This window comes from Anarrhichthys ocellatus, unplaced genomic scaffold (assembly GCF_004355925.1).
Source record: "Anarrhichthys ocellatus isolate YVR2014 unplaced genomic scaffold, GSC_Weel_1.0 scaffold102, whole genome shotgun sequence".
Taxonomy (NCBI): Eukaryota; Metazoa; Chordata; class Actinopteri; order Perciformes; family Anarhichadidae; genus Anarrhichthys; species Anarrhichthys ocellatus.
This window is the reverse complement of record NW_022280132.1, coordinates 773205-792455: the sequence shown is the minus strand read 5'-3', so window position 1 is coordinate 792455 and position 19251 is coordinate 773205. Positions and strand designations below refer to the sequence as shown.

General features: G+C 45.5%; 1 protein-coding gene across 10 annotated transcripts in view; it reads left to right on the top strand.

Moving 5' to 3' along the window:
• The window catches only part of pde4dip (phosphodiesterase 4D interacting protein), a 95523-nt gene that overhangs the window by 56641 nt on the left and 19631 nt on the right, over positions 1–19251 (top strand). For 7 of the 10 annotated variants that reach the window (XM_031876054.1, XM_031876053.1, XM_031876058.1 and 4 more), the window contains exons 1-20: positions 951–5866; positions 7465–7602; positions 7754–7873; positions 8063–8155; positions 8402–8611; positions 8772–8930; positions 9389–9484; positions 9802–9939; positions 10053–10232; positions 10728–10922; positions 11002–11256; positions 11636–11801; positions 14812–14924; positions 15642–15808; positions 16215–16497; positions 16624–16801; positions 17001–17117; positions 17404–17881; positions 18815–19050; positions 19134–19182. In XM_031876054.1, coding sequence (XP_031731914.1) covers positions 4592–5866; positions 7465–7602; positions 7754–7873; positions 8063–8155; positions 8402–8611; positions 8772–8930; positions 9389–9484; positions 9802–9939; positions 10053–10232; positions 10728–10922; positions 11002–11256; positions 11636–11801; positions 14812–14924; positions 15642–15808; positions 16215–16497; positions 16624–16801; positions 17001–17117; positions 17404–17881; positions 18815–19050; positions 19134–19182 — 4646 coding nt within the window. In that variant the 5' untranslated portion in view covers positions 951–4591. Of the gene's footprint in view, positions 1–950; positions 5867–7464; positions 7603–7753; positions 7874–8062; positions 8156–8401; positions 8612–8771; positions 8931–9388; positions 9485–9801; positions 9940–10052; positions 10233–10727; positions 10923–11001; positions 11257–11635; positions 11802–14811; positions 14925–15641; positions 15809–16214; positions 16498–16623; positions 16802–17000; positions 17118–17403; positions 17882–18814; positions 19051–19133; positions 19183–19251 lie in introns of those variants that run through there. The other 3 variants (XM_031876056.1, XM_031876055.1, XM_031876057.1) reach the window with 1 other exon arrangement.

Here is a 19251-nt window from a genome sequence, read left to right as displayed (position 1 = left end):
TAAACGCCCACCTTGTCACTGTGTGTCCTGGTAGTTGACTCCTCTCTCATAGTAACACATGTACTGAGTGTTTAAGCTTGTGTTGCTGGTGGTGAATGTCACCTTGTGAAGCATTAAGTTTGCCTTTATGACTCACAGACGTGAGAGAAGAGATGTAGCTCCACCTGGTGGTGTCTGATCTGCATTGCATGTATTACTGAGGCCCGCTCAGTGCTGTTTTGTTCTCGAGTGATTTCCACTTTGGCGCACTTTCTATCTTTCCTCCACATTTCTTGTGGAAATATTGTGTTTTACTCCATTTATCTAACAGCTTTTTATGAGATAAGCTTCTAAAATTGAGTCGTAGCTTGGACTCCACAGGAGGAAATGAAGTGACAATAATGTAACACTCTGAAATGAACCAGATAACTTTAATCTTTCAGCCTTGAGAACAGTTTCCTGCGAATATTTTGTTGTTTTTCCTTGAGAAAAATTGAAATACAGGTCTTTAATTTGTAACAAAATATTTTCTCCTTTTAGCGGGCTCTTTTTACGCTCAATTCCTGTATTTTTTCTTAACTTCCTTATACTTCTGTTGGCCCTGCGTTACTTATTTCACTTCCTCTGCCCTTTGTCCTTTCCCTTCTTTCCTTCCTCAACTAACCTTAAAGCAGGGCAATCCTTGAAACTGTTCATAGAAGATTTTCAAGTATTCTTTACATTTAATTTGACTTAAAAAGAAACTGTATCTCTTGTCTCTCTAGTATGCGTTTAGAATATCACCTAGCCCCAGATTTTCAGTTTGGAAAGTTGATCAAACACATTTATTATAGAATATAGGCCTACAACCACAAAACCACAAAATCAAGTAATAACAAAGAAACCGTGCACCATGTGGCCCTCATTGTATCAGTTGATATTACTTTTCAATGCACTTGATATGCCCCCCCCCCCTATAATATCAGGTCACACACAGTTTAGCCTCCGCTTTCCTCACTGACGCCAGATCTAATTCTAGTCAGCTCACTGTCTGCAGGCTTGCTCCGGCTTGCTCCGGCTTGCTCCACACAGAGGCCCCGCTTCAGGAGGCGGCCCGTGCATGCACCGGAGGAACCACTTGTTTACTCGGCACGGCAACAAGTGAGACGTTTGAGAGGAGAAAATGAGCGTGGACATCAATTCTCTGCTGTCACACTTTGGTATTTCTGCCACTCTGAAGGAAAATAAACAGCGGGCGCAGTCTGTCAGCGGTGTTTGGCACTCGTCTCTGATTAGGATTAATTGATTTTTGATTGCGTGCCTCATTCCGGCCTGATCGGTGTTTCGGTGTCGTGTCTCCAGAGGCTCTTGCAGGGTGACAGATGCAGACGCAGTCAGGGCCAGAAGAGAGTCAGTGAGACTGCGGGTGTCCACTTCCCCACACACACACACACACACACACACACACACAGGGAAACAGATCACATGTGAGAACAGTTGTATCAACAACACCTCCACCCTGCTGCGATAATGAAAGGCGGGTGATGGAGACTCGAGTATCTGTGGGGAAAAAGATCCTGAGAGTGTGTTGAAAATGATGTGAGCGTTTTAAGAGCAGAGCCCTGTTGCTCTTATTAAGGCGCCATGTGATTCGCTGATACGAGTTTCAGGGAAATGAGAGCTCACTCCCTCCTCCCTCTCATTGTGTGACATGCATGTGAAGGCCGGACGAGGCCCGGGTGCCCCTGGGAAAGGCATGAACTAATTTCACGCTGACAATTCAGAGAATTTAATGAACCCGATGGAAAACAATCAGGCCTGTTTTTTTCAGTTCACACCCTGCACACAGAGTAATACTGGCAATGAAAAATCTTTATGAAAATGTTATATTTAGTCGCACAATGTTGTGGTATTAATGATCCGTTTCTGCCCGCTGAAGTTCCTTTTCACCTCAGCTTTGGGGGGCTGAATGCAGTGGTTTTAATTAGGCAGACAGACGGAATAAACAGCACAGCGAGCAGCTGGGTGACCAATAATTATCCCACAATATGTCACAATACTGATGCTGTGCAATGTTTCATCAGGTACGAAACATCAGCATAAGAATGACATTAAATACATAACCAGTAAAACACACAATTATTCAGTGTCCAGTATTCATTACAGTGGAGTCATCATCAGCCACAGGTGACAACACTTGAACAGCACACAAAATGGAAAACAGTAAGAGAAAAATTAAATAATTAAATAGTGAAAATATAATCAATTTAAAAAGGGGGGTAAAAAGACAAAAAAATTAAAATAAAAGCTATCAGTGAAGTAAATTTCAGGTTAATAAAGATGTTCAATTAAGTATTTTTTGTATAACATCTTAAAATAAAAAAGCAAAACTGCAGTTTCAGACCTGATTTTGTTTTTACATTTCAGCATCTTAAAGACACAACCTGCAATTTAACGTCAACTTGGAGAGATTGGAAGCTCTATCTAAGCCACGTGTTCTACTGTTAGTTTACATCAGTAAAGGACACACAGCAGTTCCACAGGCCTGTAGCTATGTTGTATTAATTGAAAAACACTCAAAATGGTGTTTTAATGCTGTTGAGTATTTGATTTGACCTTAAGGAGAAATAATGAATTAAATGGAAAACATAATCAATTAAGGAACAAACAAACTAAGTGATCGAATGTTTCGCCAGAAGGAGTCCCAAATGTGTATTAAAAAGAGTCTGCATAGAGGTCTAAAGGGCTCGGCGTCCCTCCTGTTTCCAGTAAAATGGTTCAGTCCCGGCTGCAGAGGTCTCACTCTCTCAATGATGCGGGGGACCGAAAACTGAAAACTGAAATACAGACCTGAGCCTCATCATCAGTCATGTCTCAATGTTTACAATCCCTCTTGTGTTTGCAATTTAAAGCCTACATTAACAAAACCCATACATCAGCCGTCAGTTTTAACTAGAAATAATACCATTCAAATAACGATTTAAAAACATATTGGAACACAAAGAAAATTGGTCATAAAAAATTAGAAGGAGAAGATCGTATGGGTCAAAATGACAAACATAATGCATTTGGCGTCATGATTTCCTTGTGTTTCAGATATTTTTTACTTCTTTGTTTTTACCACAGTATAAAAATGTCAGTATTACCAAAACACATAGCCTACTTAATGTATCGAAATGCTTATAATGCAGAGTGGTGTCAGTGTATTAATAATAATATAACAGTTATATATACAGTATATATAAATTAAAAACTGTTATATTATTGGATTATTATTATTGATGTATAAGTCAATAAGTCAGTGAATCACTGCTCCCAGATGTGATAAATGATACAAAAGAATACGACTTATGTCTGTGGAATATTCCCAGAAATAGGATACGATAATACAATTATAACAGTCTTGGACTACAACCAGAGCCCACTTTTGCCAGACGGGACTAGTTAAAGCTGCGGAGTGAGACCTCCTCGCGATCTTTACAGGCACACGAGCTTTGGTTGCTGTCAACGTTGCCTCGTTGTCTCGTTCTGAAAGCGGCTCGAGGAGCGACAGCCTCTCCCTCCATCCTCAGCTGCTGGAGCCGAGGCCGGTGAGGAGAAAACGGATCGGGGACCCGGATGGTCTCCGGTGAACCCACAGACGCGCAAAACCGTCGACCGGGAGGGATCGTTTTATTTTCCGCGTTCGTGTCGGATCGTAACGGGGGCACGCTGCAGCAGCGGAGAGATGCTGTCATGCAGACAGACGTCATTGATTTAAAAGGCACACAATAAAAAATACTGCAGTGACATTAGCTGGGGCTCGTTACTTTCACCGGAATCACTGAGGCGGGAATAAACCCCGGATCGATGTGACATGATGTCTGCAGTGAACCATCGAGGAAGTGAAATGCAACCCAGGGCAGAGATTCATCACATCCGCTCTGCCTGCAAATCTTCTCCCTGAACTAACGCTGCTGATCACGTTGTCATGTCACCGTGATCCGACGAGATTTCTGTTTTTGAATGAGGGACAACTAGACGGATGATCCGCAAAGTGTTTATGATCAATCTGAATGCTTTATGCAGAGATTCAGGTCAACTCAAAATCTCACTTTCTGCCCATTTGATTCAAAGTTGATTAACGCTTCTAATTCATTAGAGTAGTTAAATGGATTTTATTGATGCTGTAGGCAAAATTTCAACTTCAAATTTGAGATTAAAAGTTCATTTCTGAGATGAAGCAATCTCTCACCACAAGGTAGTGGAGCTGGAGCTTTCAATCATATGACACGATTGTCCTCAGCAGAACGGAGTCTGAAATACACAAAACGCATTCAAGTTGAGCTTAAAAACACATACTTTTCATGAGGACAGCAGGTCAACACTTGACATTTGAAGGCTGAAGAGCGACAACAACATCAAAGCATCTCTGTACAAGGATGAATGAGACTTTTGTTCAAGACATATCTGGGGAAAAAAAAACTGTTGGACCACGCCTGAACTAAAGTCCAGTCAAAGGTTCTTTACTCTGAACACTTGTGATTTCATCCTTCAATCCAAAGACGGCTTTTAGACGCGACAAAAGAAATTGACTTGACTCTGAAGCGCTCCTATATTATTGGTCCTCCGTTCATTGCAACGTGCTGTTGTGATGCTGGACGTGGTGAAGATGAAGGAGGCATGCAGGATCTGCGCCCGCGAGCTCTGCGGCAACCAGCGCCGATGGATTTTCCACCCGGCGGCCAAGCTCAACCTGCAGGTGCTGCTGTCTCACGCCCTGGGCCACGAGCTGAACCGGGACGGCCGCGGGGAGTTCGCCTGCTCCAAGTGCGCCTTCATGCTGGACCGCATGTACCGCTTCGACACGGTCATCGCCCGCGTGGAGGCGTTGTCCCTGGAGCGTCTCCACAAGCTGCTGCTGGAGAAACACCGGCTGAGGCAGTGTATCGGAGGTCTGTACCGGAAGAACAACGCAGAGGATGGGAGCCTGGCTCCGCCTGGGTCCGTTGTGGTGGTCGTTGGGATTGATGCAGAGTCCGAGGACTCGCCTGTGGTGGATCTGTCAGCCCTGCAGGATGGAAGATACTCGAATATGATCCAGGATGATCTGACTTACTCGGTATATGAATCCTGGGCTGATAAGGAGGACCCGGCCCTGGACCACCACACCCATCACAACCACCACCACCAGTGCACAGGAGCAGACTCTGTCTCTGGCCAGAAGCCGAGGCGGTGCAGGGGTTGTGCGGTGCTCCGTGTTGCTGATTCCGACTACGAGGCAGTGTGTAAGGTGCCTCGCAGGGCTGGACGCAGGAGCACGTCCTGCGGTCCATCTACCCGCTACTCAACAGCCACTCTGGGAGTCGAGGATTCTGGCAGAACCTCTGAAGAGTCTGAGGCTACAGCGGTCGCCTTTGAGTCCTCTTCAACCGAGTTGGACACTGATAAGGTCATGTGTGACAGAACGAGTCCCAGCCCGGCATCGTCCGTAGAATCTCTTGACACAGCCGTGGACGTGAGTTGCCTTCCCGTGAACCACAAAGAAAGAGACGAAACTGGTCCAGAGGAGGCTCCAGCGAGAAGGGACGCTCCTTGGGACAAACCCCCGAGTGAGAGCTCCCTCTCCGGGCTCGAGATGATGCTGAGCCTCCTGAGGGGCTGGGAGTACCGGCCAGTGAAGCCCCAAAGGGGCAGCAAGCTCCCAGTTCTGAGCAAAACCAAACTGGAGCAAGGCCTGTTGCTACCCCTGCCCATCCAACTGGGGTCGCCCTTTGGAGGGCCAGCAGACTGTGAGCTGTACTCCCACCAGCCCGTACCAGAGATCGTGACCCCGTGTCCCCAGCAGGAGCTGCAGGCGGAGCTGGACGAGATGGAGGAGCAGTGGCTGGATGATTATGTTCAGTGCGGTCCATTCCGCTTTCAGCAGGTAGACTAGTGGCCACAATACCTGGTTGACCTATGACCTCACAGTAGTTGATCCTGTCGGTGTTGAATCTGTAGCTTTCATTTAGACAGGACAGTAAGACCATGGTGGGTTGCATTATGGGAAATGTAGGATCAAGGTTTTTTAAAGAATTTACCAATACAAAAGACCAAAAGTCAGGACTTCTCAGCCTCTGAGGCTTCGATTTTTATCTTTTTTTTGTCATGTCTTTTGCATTGCAAGTCCTCAAACTTTATGGAAGAGCAATACAACATTTTTTGGAGTGCCTCTTGAAAAAACGTTTCCCATTTAAATTCTGAAAGTAAGGAAAATTTGATAAAAGCAAGAACTAGCCTGGTCCCAGACCTCTGAGACACAGCCGACAAACAAAAGGGCATTTCAGTCTACTTTTCAGGCTAAAACTGAACGGCTGTGTGACGACCATGAAACCAGGTTTGAAACCTACGTAGATGTTATCCTTTTGAAATAATGCCCAGGCGGTTTTCGCTGTCTGTAAGAACTGATAAAGTACAGGAAAACAAATCTGATGAAGGGTCCGAGCATCCTCCATCCAGACTGAACGAGGTCGAATCTCACTGGGTTTTTATGTCTCGCTCATCTCCTTCGCGGAGAATGCTGAACACACCCGCTGCCTTGATTACCCTCTCGGGGAGCATAAATGCTTGTCCTTGTCGGTATCCTAGCAACACTTCCGTTGCCATGGGAACAGTCTCCAAGCACCGCAGCAGTCAGTCCGTGTGAAGGGCTCCACTCCGGCCGATCCATGTTCATAACGTCTATTGTTATGTTGATGATCAGCGTGAATGTGGCTCAGTGGGCCAGCAGCGCACACAGAGACAAGGCAGCTCTGTTACGGTCCGTCATGTTGGTTCATTGCTCTATTATACAACAATATGCCAGTCTGTACAAAAGACCTCTCACTGCTATGAATGAGGAAATTTACACTCCTGCCATTTACACACAGATAAAGGCTCCACAGCATTTAAAGATGCTGGTGACTTTAATGTCTCTAACTGCTGCCCTTTTATACCAGAGGTCTGTTTCGTGATTTAACAGAAGAGAAGACGTCTCGTGTTTTGTAAATGTAGCACACAGGTTCACCTCAGCCTGTGTAACCTGAGTGATCCCTCCTTTAATCCCGACGGAAGTGGATCGTAGCGGTCGCATTGAGAGAATTCTGTCCTAAATTTCTCACAATAATATTTCACCTTTTCAACCATTTCCTGGGTCTTTCAAAAAATATTTTTCCGTCACCGTTCTCCAGTACAGCCCTGTGTTGTTGTGGGGCTGCAATTAAAGCAGCTGTAGAAAAAGGTCCCACATACAGCCTCCCAAAGGGCACAGTGACATCACATCATTACACAGATCACAAAAACAAGGAAGTCAACAACATACTGCCACAGCAACAGCCGCTTCCACAGGAAGTCATCCAGCAGTGAGCTGACATCACTTTCCACTTTCCCTCAATCATTCACACAACAGCTGCAGGAACAACACACATAACTGTGTGTGTGTGTGTGTGTGTGTGTGTGTGTGTGTCCAACTTTTCACCACTGATTATTTGTCCCTTTGTCTTTCAGAGGCTGATTGATGAGCAGGAGAGCCAGCTCAGTCAGTATGAGAGCAACGCAGGTCAGTGTGTTGGCGAGCTGCAGAAGGCCCAGGACCAGGTCTGCTCGCTCCAAACCAAGATCAGAGAGAGTGAGACCAGGAACCAGGTACGAACACCTCACCCGTACTGTACCAACTCTGGACCAGTTCCTCGCCCATCTGAGCACGAGTCGTTCAGCTCTACAGCAACACTTTCTGTACTGAGTCTCTTGTTGTGTGTGTGTGTGTGTGTGTGTGTGTGTGTGTGTGTGTGTGTAGAAGCTGCAGGAGCGTCTCGGTGAGATGGAGTTGGAGCTGCGTTCGGCCCAAGAGGAAGCCCAGCGACAGGAGAGAAGCATCCAGAACATCACTGATGCCGTGAACTCCAAGGAGACAGAGGTAGAGAGACGTATAGACAGACAGACAGGTAGACACGTAGAGGAAAGAAATGTCAGGAAAAAGAGGCCAAGAAGCAATAGATTTAGACAGAGAAAGAAAAGACTGAACACAGCAGAGTGTCACAAGAGGAAACGCACAAAGAAAGCACAGTTTCATATTTAAACTGTGTGTGTGTTTGTGTGTGAGCAGGCTGCGGAGCTGTATCGGGTGATTGAGGAACAGAATAAGATGTTGTGTTCTCTCAAAGAGCTCGCCAACCGCAACCAGCTGCAGCAGCTGCAGGTTTGTCCTCCATGACATGACACTGAATGATACCACCATAGAGCTTCTTTATTTGTATAATATACAGGATGACACAGATTCACACCATAGCCACTGAAATAACTTGTTTCTGGTTGTCTACAATCTTTTATTAGGATGGCTTAGATGTGGTTTCAGTCGAGTATTTAACCACCATTATTCAAAGTCAAAGCTTTCCTTTCTCTTTCTCCACACATCCGTCCCCTCTCCGCCCGTGGGACCCTGCAGGTGTCTGGTGCGGACAGTATTCGCGGTCAGGGCGAGGTCCTGGCTCTGCAGGCGTCTCTCTTCCGGGCTCAGCTGGAGCTGCAGGCCGGTCAGCATGCGCAGCGGCAGGCGGGCAGGACGCAGGAGGACCTGAGCCGAGCCCTGCAGAGGCTGGACAAAGACCTGCAGGGGGCGCTGCAGCACAGGAGGGAGACGGAGAGGCACAACCAGGTGAGAGACGACGGGAGTGTGACCGCTTTGAATTGTTAGTTCTACTTGTTGGTTTGCGTCCATCTTTTTTATTTTTTTGCTAATTTCTTTTACCGAGTCTGAGACCGCCCTGCATCTTGGCTCTTTGTCGTTTACTTTGACGTGTGTGCGCGACGTTCAGGATCTGCAGCTGGCTCTGGAGACGGCTCGATCGGCCCTGCAGGAGAGAGAGGAGCAGCGGAGGGAGGCCGAGGGAGAGAGAGAGAGGCTGGACGGGGAGAGAGAGAGGACCATCAGAGAGCTGAGGACCTCCCTGCTGACCAAAGAGCAGCTGGTAGAGGTCAGACAACTGAAAACCACTATTCTCTGAGGCTTTTAGATAAACCTGCACCAGCACTTACAAACACTCACAGGATTCTCACAGCGGTCACTTTACAGAACTCTGGCATGTGAAGCATGCAAAGAATCCAAACAGAAAACGCAGACTAGATGCTCCGACAAAATTCAGCTGAAGTGACTCAATAGCTCCACAGTTGTTTCCAGAAGAATTCAGAGTTTCTGTTGATGGACTCACTTCCACTAATGTGGTATCTGTTTTCAAATTTCCCAGTAGATAGACAGAAAGGTTTAGAGGTCCACCCAGGCCCCGCTTTTTTGGACTAAATCGTCGGGCCCCACTTTTTCTATTTTTATGACGCTCAAACACACACACACACACACACACAGAGTGGTAATCTTATCCTGAACTCTTATTCTAAAATGGTGTGCGCTGACTGATTATTTTGTTTTTTTAATCAGAACTACTGTGAGCTGTTGGAGGATCCAAAGGAGAAGAGAGACTCTCTGCTTCACAAACTCCGCCAGCGCATCAGGGAGAGAGACCGAGCTCTGGAGGTAAACAACACACACACACATACACACATACACACACTAATGGTCATCTACTACATCCTGTGAGCCTCTGTGAGTTACCTGTAATTTTTGTGCTCTAAATAAAACCAAATCTGATTATAACAACAGAAAATACAAATATTCGCAACCTTTATTTAACCAGGGAAAGCCTCATTGAGATGAAAAATCCAGAAACTTTTAGTGCCCATTTTGGAAGACTCCTAGTTTTCAAAATGGACTACTCAGCGGTTTAAGGCCACACCTAACCCGTCAGGTTCAGTGATGATTGATGCTTCTTTTTCCCCCCGTCCAACCCCCAGCGAGCGGTGGACGACAAGTTCCGCAGCGTGGAGGAGAAAGAGGAGGAGACCCGCCGGCTTCAGCTGCTGCTCAGAGAGAAGGAGAGAGACCTGGAGAGGCAGCGCTGCGTCCTGTCAAACAACGAGGAGACCATCACTGTGAGAACACGCACACACACAAATCACACGTTTTCTCCCTCTCAGTCTGCCGCCACCACCTCTCATTGTTGGTCGTCTGTGTGTGTGTGTGTGTGTGTGTGTGTGTGTGTCAGAGCCTGGAGGTGCTGGTGCGTGGTAAGGCTTTGCATCTGGAGCAGGTGTGCGACGCCTGGAGGAACATCCAGCGGCAGCAGCAGGAGGGCGGAGAGAGACAGAGCAGCATCCTAAGAGAGAGAGACGGCATCATCAGCCAGCTGCAGGCGGCACTGCACGCTCGCACGCAGGAGGCCCAGGTACAGACAGGAAGTGACCTTTAAAACAATAACATATCCGTTATAATCAGATCCTCAGATTTAAATTAAATGCAGCTGCTGACGAAACATGTCTTTTTCACTGCGAATGTGGCCATAGTGTCATGTTTGTGAATTATAAGTATAGTCACAGAATTTCAAAATAAGGGCACGCTGTTATTGAAAATACCATCCGAGATTCAAGGAACCTGGATCGTATTGTCAGTAATGTGGCCATTGTGTTTGTTATTTACCTACAATTTTCCTTTAATAAATCAAAGAACCAAGACAGAGAAACAGAAGAATAATTTTAGCTGACTGACTGTGAAGCACAGGTGGGAAATTGATGATTCCATTTTCCTGCTTTATTGTCAGATTTAACATGCATTGAAAACTGTACCAAAATAGGAACACGAGCAGCTAAAAATAACGCTTCACTGTTGTCTTTTCCTGCTGTGGATTCATGTTTTTGTTCTTCTTCACTTCTCTCGGATGCAGGACCTGCGCTGCTCCATACTGGCTCAGATCCAATCGGCTCCCAGCGATGTTCTGGAGGAGCTGAAGGTCCGCCTCCAGCTCAAAGACCGCCTCTTCCAGGAAGTGCTGGCCGACCGAACCAACCAGGCCCAGGGGCACCAGGAGCAGGTCCAGGATCTCCTCAGAACCATCAGCTCCAGGGACCAGTACATTCAGGTAGAGGAGAGGAGGAGCTCAGTAGAAGCGTTCAATATAAAGTTGTACGGGGGAAAAAGTGACACCAATCTACCTCCAGGACTCTGCGGGCCGGCTCGGCGAGGTGATGACCGAGCAGACTGGGAGGCTCCAGGAGCTCCGCAGACAGCTGAGCTCAGGTGTCGGATCCAGGTCCGACTCTGGACCGGACTTGGCTGTTGAGCTCCAGGTGGTGCAGGAGGAGCTGCGTCTGGCTCTGAGGAGGGGGCAGGAGAGCCAGGAGCTGAGCAGGAATCAGGCCAGTAAGGTGGACTCCCTCAGCAGGACGCTGCATGTGAAGGAGGAGATCATCAGGGTCAGTGAGACGGATCTTTCTACATGTTTGAAATTTTGTTTTAACATACTCATACTTTATATTCTCATATAAGAAGCCAATATTCAAAACATGGCAGTACTTATCTAGCTTCCAAAGACCCTTTTTACCCAACTGGGTAAAAAGGCTAGTATTTCCCAAAATATGAGAGACTCGGACAACATTATTAGTTGAAATAAACAGAATGTAACATCCCTGTTTCTGCTGATTTAAAATGCAGCTTTCTGTCCTCTATAAACCCAATATTTTGTGTTGTGTATGTGTTGCGTATTAATGCATGTGTGTACATGTCATGGTCTTCTGTGTTTGTGTGTGTGTGTGTGTGTGTGTGTGTGTGTGTGTGTGTGTGTGTGTTCTGCAGGACTTCCAGAGGCAGATGGTGGAGCCCTCCGGTCTCCCGCTGTTAGAGCGTTTGACCCAGGAGGTCCAGGAGCTGAGGGAGAGCCTGGTCCAGCGGGACGGTACCCCGGCCAGAGGCCCCATCCTGGGCCGAGACCGGCCCAACGGCAGGCAGCCCGAGTTTGGAGGTGGGCATCAGAGAAGCATGGGACAGTATCTGTAACAGCATCGGGGAGCCGTGGCTGTGGTGTGGGGCTCTGAGTGTCCTGCCGTGGTGGTGGTGGTGGTGGTGGTGGTTGGGGGTGGTGTTCACACTGATTTCACAAGATTTAACACCTTGTGGGTGTAAATAGTACTGAATTTAATTTTTTGCACGCTTCTTAACACTTCTCAACGTTCATTTCATAATACAGTTAACTGTAGCAGCTAAAATCCCCCTTAACAAGCGGCATGATTTAGTTTGACCTCTTGAATTATTGCATTGTGTTCAATATTGACTCAAACATGACATACTTTGCATTGTTTGAGAGCAAAAAGCCTCACAGCTCCAACCATTTTAAAGGTCCAATGTGTAGGATTTAGGGGGATCTTTCAGCAGAAAGGGAATATAGTTTTCATAAAACTATATGACATACTGTATATATGTTTTCATTTGTGTATAATCACCTGAAAGTAAGAATTGATGTCTTCGTTAGCTTAGAATGAGCCCTTCATATCTACATACGGAGCAGGTGCTCTTCAGGGAGTCCGCCATGTTGCACCGCCATGTTTCTACAGTAGCCCAGAACGGACAAACCCAACACTGGCTCTACAGAGGGCCTCTCACTGCCATAGTAGTTCTCAGGCATTGGGGAAGGGAGGGGTATTCATCACTAGATATCACTACAGCCTACACACTGGTCCTTTAAGTTCCCAATATAATGCTAAAATAGTATATATATATATTATAATAAGGCAAGAAGAGGCTGACATTTTGGTTCAGTATCATTCTGACTGATCATGACTGTAATCAGTAGCTTTATTTTAGGTGCTTGTGCACAAAAAGCTTGTTGGGGGGGCAGGGGGGGTATAGTGGTGGAGCTCCTGTTCCAAAATACAACAACAATATTGAATAATACAAAATACATAAAACAATACTATAAATACTAATAACTAATTTACTGATTTTAATCAAAACTCACATCAATTAAACCCGATTGTACAATCCTCAGACTTCAATTCTGAAAACTCTTTGAATTATTTCTGTTTTAATAATTCATTTTTGTAAATAATATACACTGTTTTTGTTTAAATCATTTTGTCATTTTGGAACAAAGCTCTTCACGTTAACTCATCTGGGTTTAATCCTAAATGATGGCACGGTTTTATTTAATTGTTTTGTAAATGTTTCAGTGCAGTTTAACGTTGAAGACTGCTTTCATATTTTCTATTTTGTATGACTCAAAGCATAATTCACTCTGTTCAATGGGGCGATAAATGTGTTTACATATTTGGTTACGTATGCCAGCATATTTAACCTTGTACGTGGATGTGTGGGTGCCTTTGCACGTTCAGCAGCTTGAATGATTCTGTTTCTGAGTGCTGCAAAAAAAAAACAACAACTCACATTCTGTTTTACTGAACAATATGAAAATATAAGCACATTCCACATTGCCTTTATGTGATTATGAATATGTATACTTACTGTACAGCTATCTTTATGGAGAAAATGTTTAATGTTTTAATATAAGTTTGATTCTGTGATTTAATGAGACTCGATGTGCAATTCAACAACCATCAGTTCATCTGTGTAATTCAAAATGAACAAATATCACACAATCGAGTGTCACACTGGAGCACAGTAAGTATGAATGCTTCTTTCTTCTTATTGATCTTCCCGTAAAGCGGAAGAATGTAAAGTGTGTGTGTCTGCACATACTCCATAAACGTTTTTGCCACATCCGTTGTATTGCAGATATTATATTTTATTTATACATTTTCAAACCTTTACATGTAATTGAGCCGTTCAATAAACAAGTCTTCAGAATATATTCCATGTTTTATGACTTCCCGTCCTTACTGTAGCTCTGTCTCCACTACATGTATATTCACACTCGTATTTACACAGTAACTTTAGAACAGAGGAAGAAGATGACCCCTTCTCTGTGTGCAACACACCTCACACCAACTTCAATGTCACTTCATAGAACGTACAAAACATCCGGTTATTCCTAGTTTTCTGTTTTAATAGGGCCATATTGAGAATTTTGAAAACATTCATTTCAAATTGCCTAAGAACATTTTGACTAGTCTCCCAACCGGCATGATACTTATTCATTTCACAATTATATTTGCCCTTTCGTGATTGTCTAAAATGAAAAACATAAATTTACCACCCTGTTACTGAATATAGTAAAGCAGTTCTGACGGAGAAACAATTTCCCTCATCTTACTTGAATTTATCTTGATCTTTTTTTGCTTAAAACATATATGATAAATGTTGTAGAGAATATCTCAATAAATCAAACCAATTTAAAACAAAACAAAACACTAATTAGTGTGTAATGGTAGAACGAAAACCCACAGAAACAATACTGAGGATATGGCTTCAGTGGTTTCTACGGCCCTGAAAGTTCATATTGATATGAGACCAAATCCAAGTAGTAATGAAACATGGAGGGTAACAGTCCTGGAAACAGGATATAGCACTGAGGATGCTAATTAGAGACAGGCCTATAGTTCACTTCATCAACAGGACTTTCAAGAAAAGTCTTGGCCATGATTTAGCTCACTATTATAGCTTGGATTACCCATAATCCTGTCCGCTTTAAATATCTTCAACTTTCCAGATCCATCCCTTCTATTGGTCCATTCTGTTCCTGAAGTGACTTCACACTGAAGTTCTTAAAAACAGAACGATCCTGGTTTGGGTGAACTACGAGCTGTTCATACGTACATTCATGTACGATGTTAAATTCAGCGGCGTAGCGGAAGTTTCGTTACAAGTTACATCGTGATGAAAAGAGGAGAATGTCGGCTGATCTGGATGAGCAGCTGTTTCAGAATTATACAGATGTTTTTTTTCTCAGTGCTGACAGTGTGACACTCGGCAGAATGGTTGTGGAATTGCGCAAAGTTAACATAAACCTGAGGTTGAGTGAGATGTAAAAGAAGTTCTTGTGACGGCAGAGATCTAACACTTTCTCCTGCTTCGCGTAGAGCTGAGCTCAGAGGATGAAGACGAGGCTGATGATGATCTGAACAGCGAGTGCACTGAGAGCGTCGATGAGGAGGAGTCCAAGCTGAGGGTCCAGTCCGTGGCCAACACCAAGGTATGAATATGTTTGATGCGAACGTCTGAATGATTTTTTAATTTTTTTTAAAGCGAATGGAGGCCAAACATCCTATAATAAACTCCACATTCAGTCTGAGAAGGGGTGGATTTATCATCCCAGAAGAGTGATGGATGAGGATTTCAGTTTGAATAGTTATCTATTACGAGACATTTGTAGTTTCTGACACTTTATTTATTCATATAGAATTGTTGGAATATTACCTTGAACACAATCCTTATTTCTTTACTTGTTGTGTATTCTGAAAATTCTGACCCTTCATGTGTCTGGTTCTCATTGGATCACTGAGAAAGATTCAGCTTTCCTTCAGTTCATTTGTGTGTATTTTATCCAGTATATAGTCTGTTATTTTAACCTCTGAAACAAACAATGCATCACAATCACCAAATGCATACAGTAAATAAAGTATACTCAAAATATCTTAACATTCCCTCCGAAACTTCTTGTCAGAGGCCTCGGTGCAACAATTCAAACTAACCGAAGGCAGGAAACAGGTTGATGTCTGAGGGCTGGTGTTTTATGAGGCATGAAGCTGCTGTGAACATTGATTGTTGATCTTGGATCTCTGGTCCATTTGCACTAAAAATGATGTATTCAATATCGTAACTGTAATTTTGCTTGGCTGTGCTCGTTTAGTGAGTTGCACCTCGGGGGGCTCGTAGCGTATTATTCAGAAACCGTTCTGACTGTCAACAGGGTTCTGGAGGTACAAGAAAGCCTCCGCCCCAGGACCTGTTGTTTGAAGGCCAGGGACTGACGGAGGTCAAGCAGCTGGTGGAGCAGAAGAGGGCGGTGGAGAGAGAGCTGGGAGAGCTGAAGGCTCAACTGGAGAAGGCCGGCTTCTCCTCACTTTCACAGATGAGGTAAGACGATGACGATAAGGCTGAATGGATCCTACGAACAAGTATTGTTTGTATCCGTCCATTAAAAGCACATCAACGGGCAACACTGTAGCACTGGGTAACATGTTCCTTCATCACCAACACACACTTTAGTTGCTCACTAGAGCAAAAAAGAGAGAAAATAGTCCCCGACAAAATTCCCGTGATTCAGATCCACTCCAAAATTGAATGGGATCTCCCATGGCCCATGCCACACCCTTCCACCAAGTTTCACAAAAATCGAGCCAGCAGATTTTCCGCAATCCTGCAGACAGACAAACAAACACACAGAACCGGATACATCATCTCCATGGCGGAGGTAATTACGCCACACTTATCTATTAAACCTGTTTCTAACCCTCCATCTCTCTCTCTGCCCGCTTTGAAGGAAAGCTCTGTTCAGCCTGCAGGCAGAGAACGGAGATTTGAGGCATCAGCTGAGTGAAGGCCCGCAGCCCGACAGTAAACAGAGTGATGAGCAGGAGGTGTTGGAGGAGGAGTTGGATGTGACCATAGAAGGGACGGAGGAGGATGAAGAGGAGGAGGAAAGCTCTGAGATGTGGGACACTTGGGACAGCGAGCCGTCTCTGTCGCAGACCAACATCCAGACCAGTGATGAGCAGAGAGCCAACAGACCCGAGTCACTGCACCTGCTCGCCAACTCCTCACAGGTACGGGGGGGGGCTGCTTCATAGAACAGGCAGGTCCTCGCTCCCCACAGGACAACAACTGTCCATGCGTATAAAGCCCATCTAACAAAAGTGTTTTCTTTGTGTCTTTTCCTGTTTGTCGTCCAGGATGTCCTGGACAGCGAGCTGCCTGCCGGTCAGCCGCAGGGCGCCGTGTCCTCTGTGACGCCCGAGAAGAAGGTCCGTCTGCAGCAGAAGAGCAAAGAGCTGCAGGAGAGACTGATGGTGTCTGAAGCCACAGTGCATGCTCAGGCCGAGCAGCTCAAAGACTACAGGGAGCTGTTCAGTGAGTGGACAGACGGATGGCTTGAACTTGAAGTGTTATGTGTTGTGTCAGTCATTTGTTATCGCTCCATACATCTGTTGAGGAAAATAAGCAAAATGAACATAGCAGTTATACAAAAAATAGAGATGGATGCCAGTGACGTCGACGGCAAACACACTGGTGTAAAGCTGCATCTCCTCCTTCTTCTGTGTCTCTGCAGCGGAGACGGCAGTGCAGCAGGACAGTAAGCAGATCCAGGTGGACCTGCAGGACATGGGCTACGAGACCTGCGGCCGCAGTGAGAATGAGGCCGAGAGGGAAGACACCAGCAGCCCAGGTACGTCTGACTGCTGGAGACTCCCTACAGGAGGGCCAGTGGACTGTTTGAATGTCTCCGGGGACTCCGTTTCAAATTGACTTTGCACAGAGAAACATACAAAATCAATAGTAGTAGTAGCATCATACAAACACTAGAGGGAAGCAAAGGAGAGTGACAGTGGAATGTAGCGTCTGTGCATGAACATCTTTAGAGGTTTATACATACTTTCCTTTAAACATCTAGTCAAAAACACACCCTTTGAAACAGTTTAATAGTTTTGCTTAATGCTGCTGTTTCCTGACAGAGTTTGATGACCTGGAGATGTGCACGTCTCTGGACTGCGGCTCCCAGTGGTGGCCTGCCGGCAGTAGCGGTGGCGGCGGCGGCTCCACCTTCACTAAAACCACCACCCAGAGCTCCGGAGACGAGACGTCATCTCTCCAGCGCCTCGTCGAGGACCTTCGCTCCCAGCTGTCCCGCTCTCAGGGAGTGATCCGCGGGCTTCAGAGCCGGCTTCGGTCCCTCTCCACCTCCAGCGACTGCGGGCCCTCCACACCTCGCAAGGTCAACTGGTCCTTCCAGGCCTCACCCTCCCAGAGCGGGGCGGAGGAGGACGAGGGCTGGCAGTCATCCGACGGAGGCCCTCTGGCTTCGCCCCGACACCCTCACCCGGACAAGGGCCTGCGGGAGCTGGTGTCCCGCGTGGACGCACTGGAGGACCAGCTGAGGAAAGGAGGGAAAAAGTCTGTCAGAGAGGACTTAAAGTCTGCCACCTGGCCGGGGTGAGTGACGGGACACTACAATTTGTAAAAAAGGAGATAAGTTCCATATTTTTGATTAAAGGGGACATATTATGAAAAACTATCAACAAACAAACATGCAAAAATATTTGTATGATCCTTTGATTAAGATCCTATAAAATGTATCTATAACATGAATAACTGTTTACTAGTTCCTGTCAGCCTCTCCCTGATGCAGCGCAGTCTGTGCAGTGATCCATTAATCACTGCAGGCACCAAGTGTCCTGTCAGTATCAGTCCATGTTAATCAAGCGTAACCACAGATGTTTTTATGTAAACTCAGCTGCCTGACAGTCAGAGGGGATTAACTGGCACGAGAATGGGAACCCATTTGCCATGTGAGACCAAACTGTAGCTACAGTGAAGCTTTGGTGCTTTTTTTAAGGGCTGATTCGGGTCCCCCTGTTAATACATACGTCTATATATTTATACATATACTGTATATACAAATACCAAAACATTTACAATTTAGGGAAAAGCTATTGAACCGGTTACAGGAACTCAACTTTAGAGCGTTATCATTGTTGAGAAAAATGTCACAAAACTACATTTAAAAAGGGCCGAGTGACATCTAGTATCAAAAAGTATAATTCATTTTTATTTCCAAGCCCATTAAACCCTGTTGTGATGTCTTTACATTTGGACATTGCCTCACAAATGGCACATTGTAGCTACAGTATCTTCAGACAGGACGACAAACTAACTAAACTAGACAAAAGAAAACATTTTTTAATAATCCTTGGAATTGGAATTATTTTTATTTTAATTTTTTTTAAGTCTAAAATGAAGATGCTTTCTAATGACACTGTGCTGACTGAAGCAGTACAGGATTTAAATAGTCTATTATGACAAAAATGGAATTGTATTAAAATATCAAAATATGCAACTCTCATTTTGGTTCTTCTCTTTCCGTAGTAAATTCGACACTCTGATCCAGGCTCAGGCCAGAGAGCTGTCTCACCTCCGCCAGCGACTGAGGGAGGGCCGGGGCGTGTGCAACATCCTCACCCAGCACCTGGGAGACACCACCAAGGCCTTCGAGGAGCTGCTGAGGGCCAACGACATCGACTACTACATGGGCCAGAGCTTCAGGGACCAGCTGGCTCAGAGCGGCGCTCTGGCGCAGCGGGTCAGCGCAAAGATCAGCGGACGTGAGTGGTTCACTTCATGTAACGGACATGCTGAGATATAATTAGATATGGGAACACAAAGGATGTTATCGTATCTCCAACAGGAGATCATCCTGAAGATCCAGATGAGAAGACAGAGCTGCTCGCCATCCGGTCAGTGAACACATACTCATCAGTGTGTGTGTGTGTGTGTGTGTGTGTGTGTGTGTGTGTGTGTGTGTG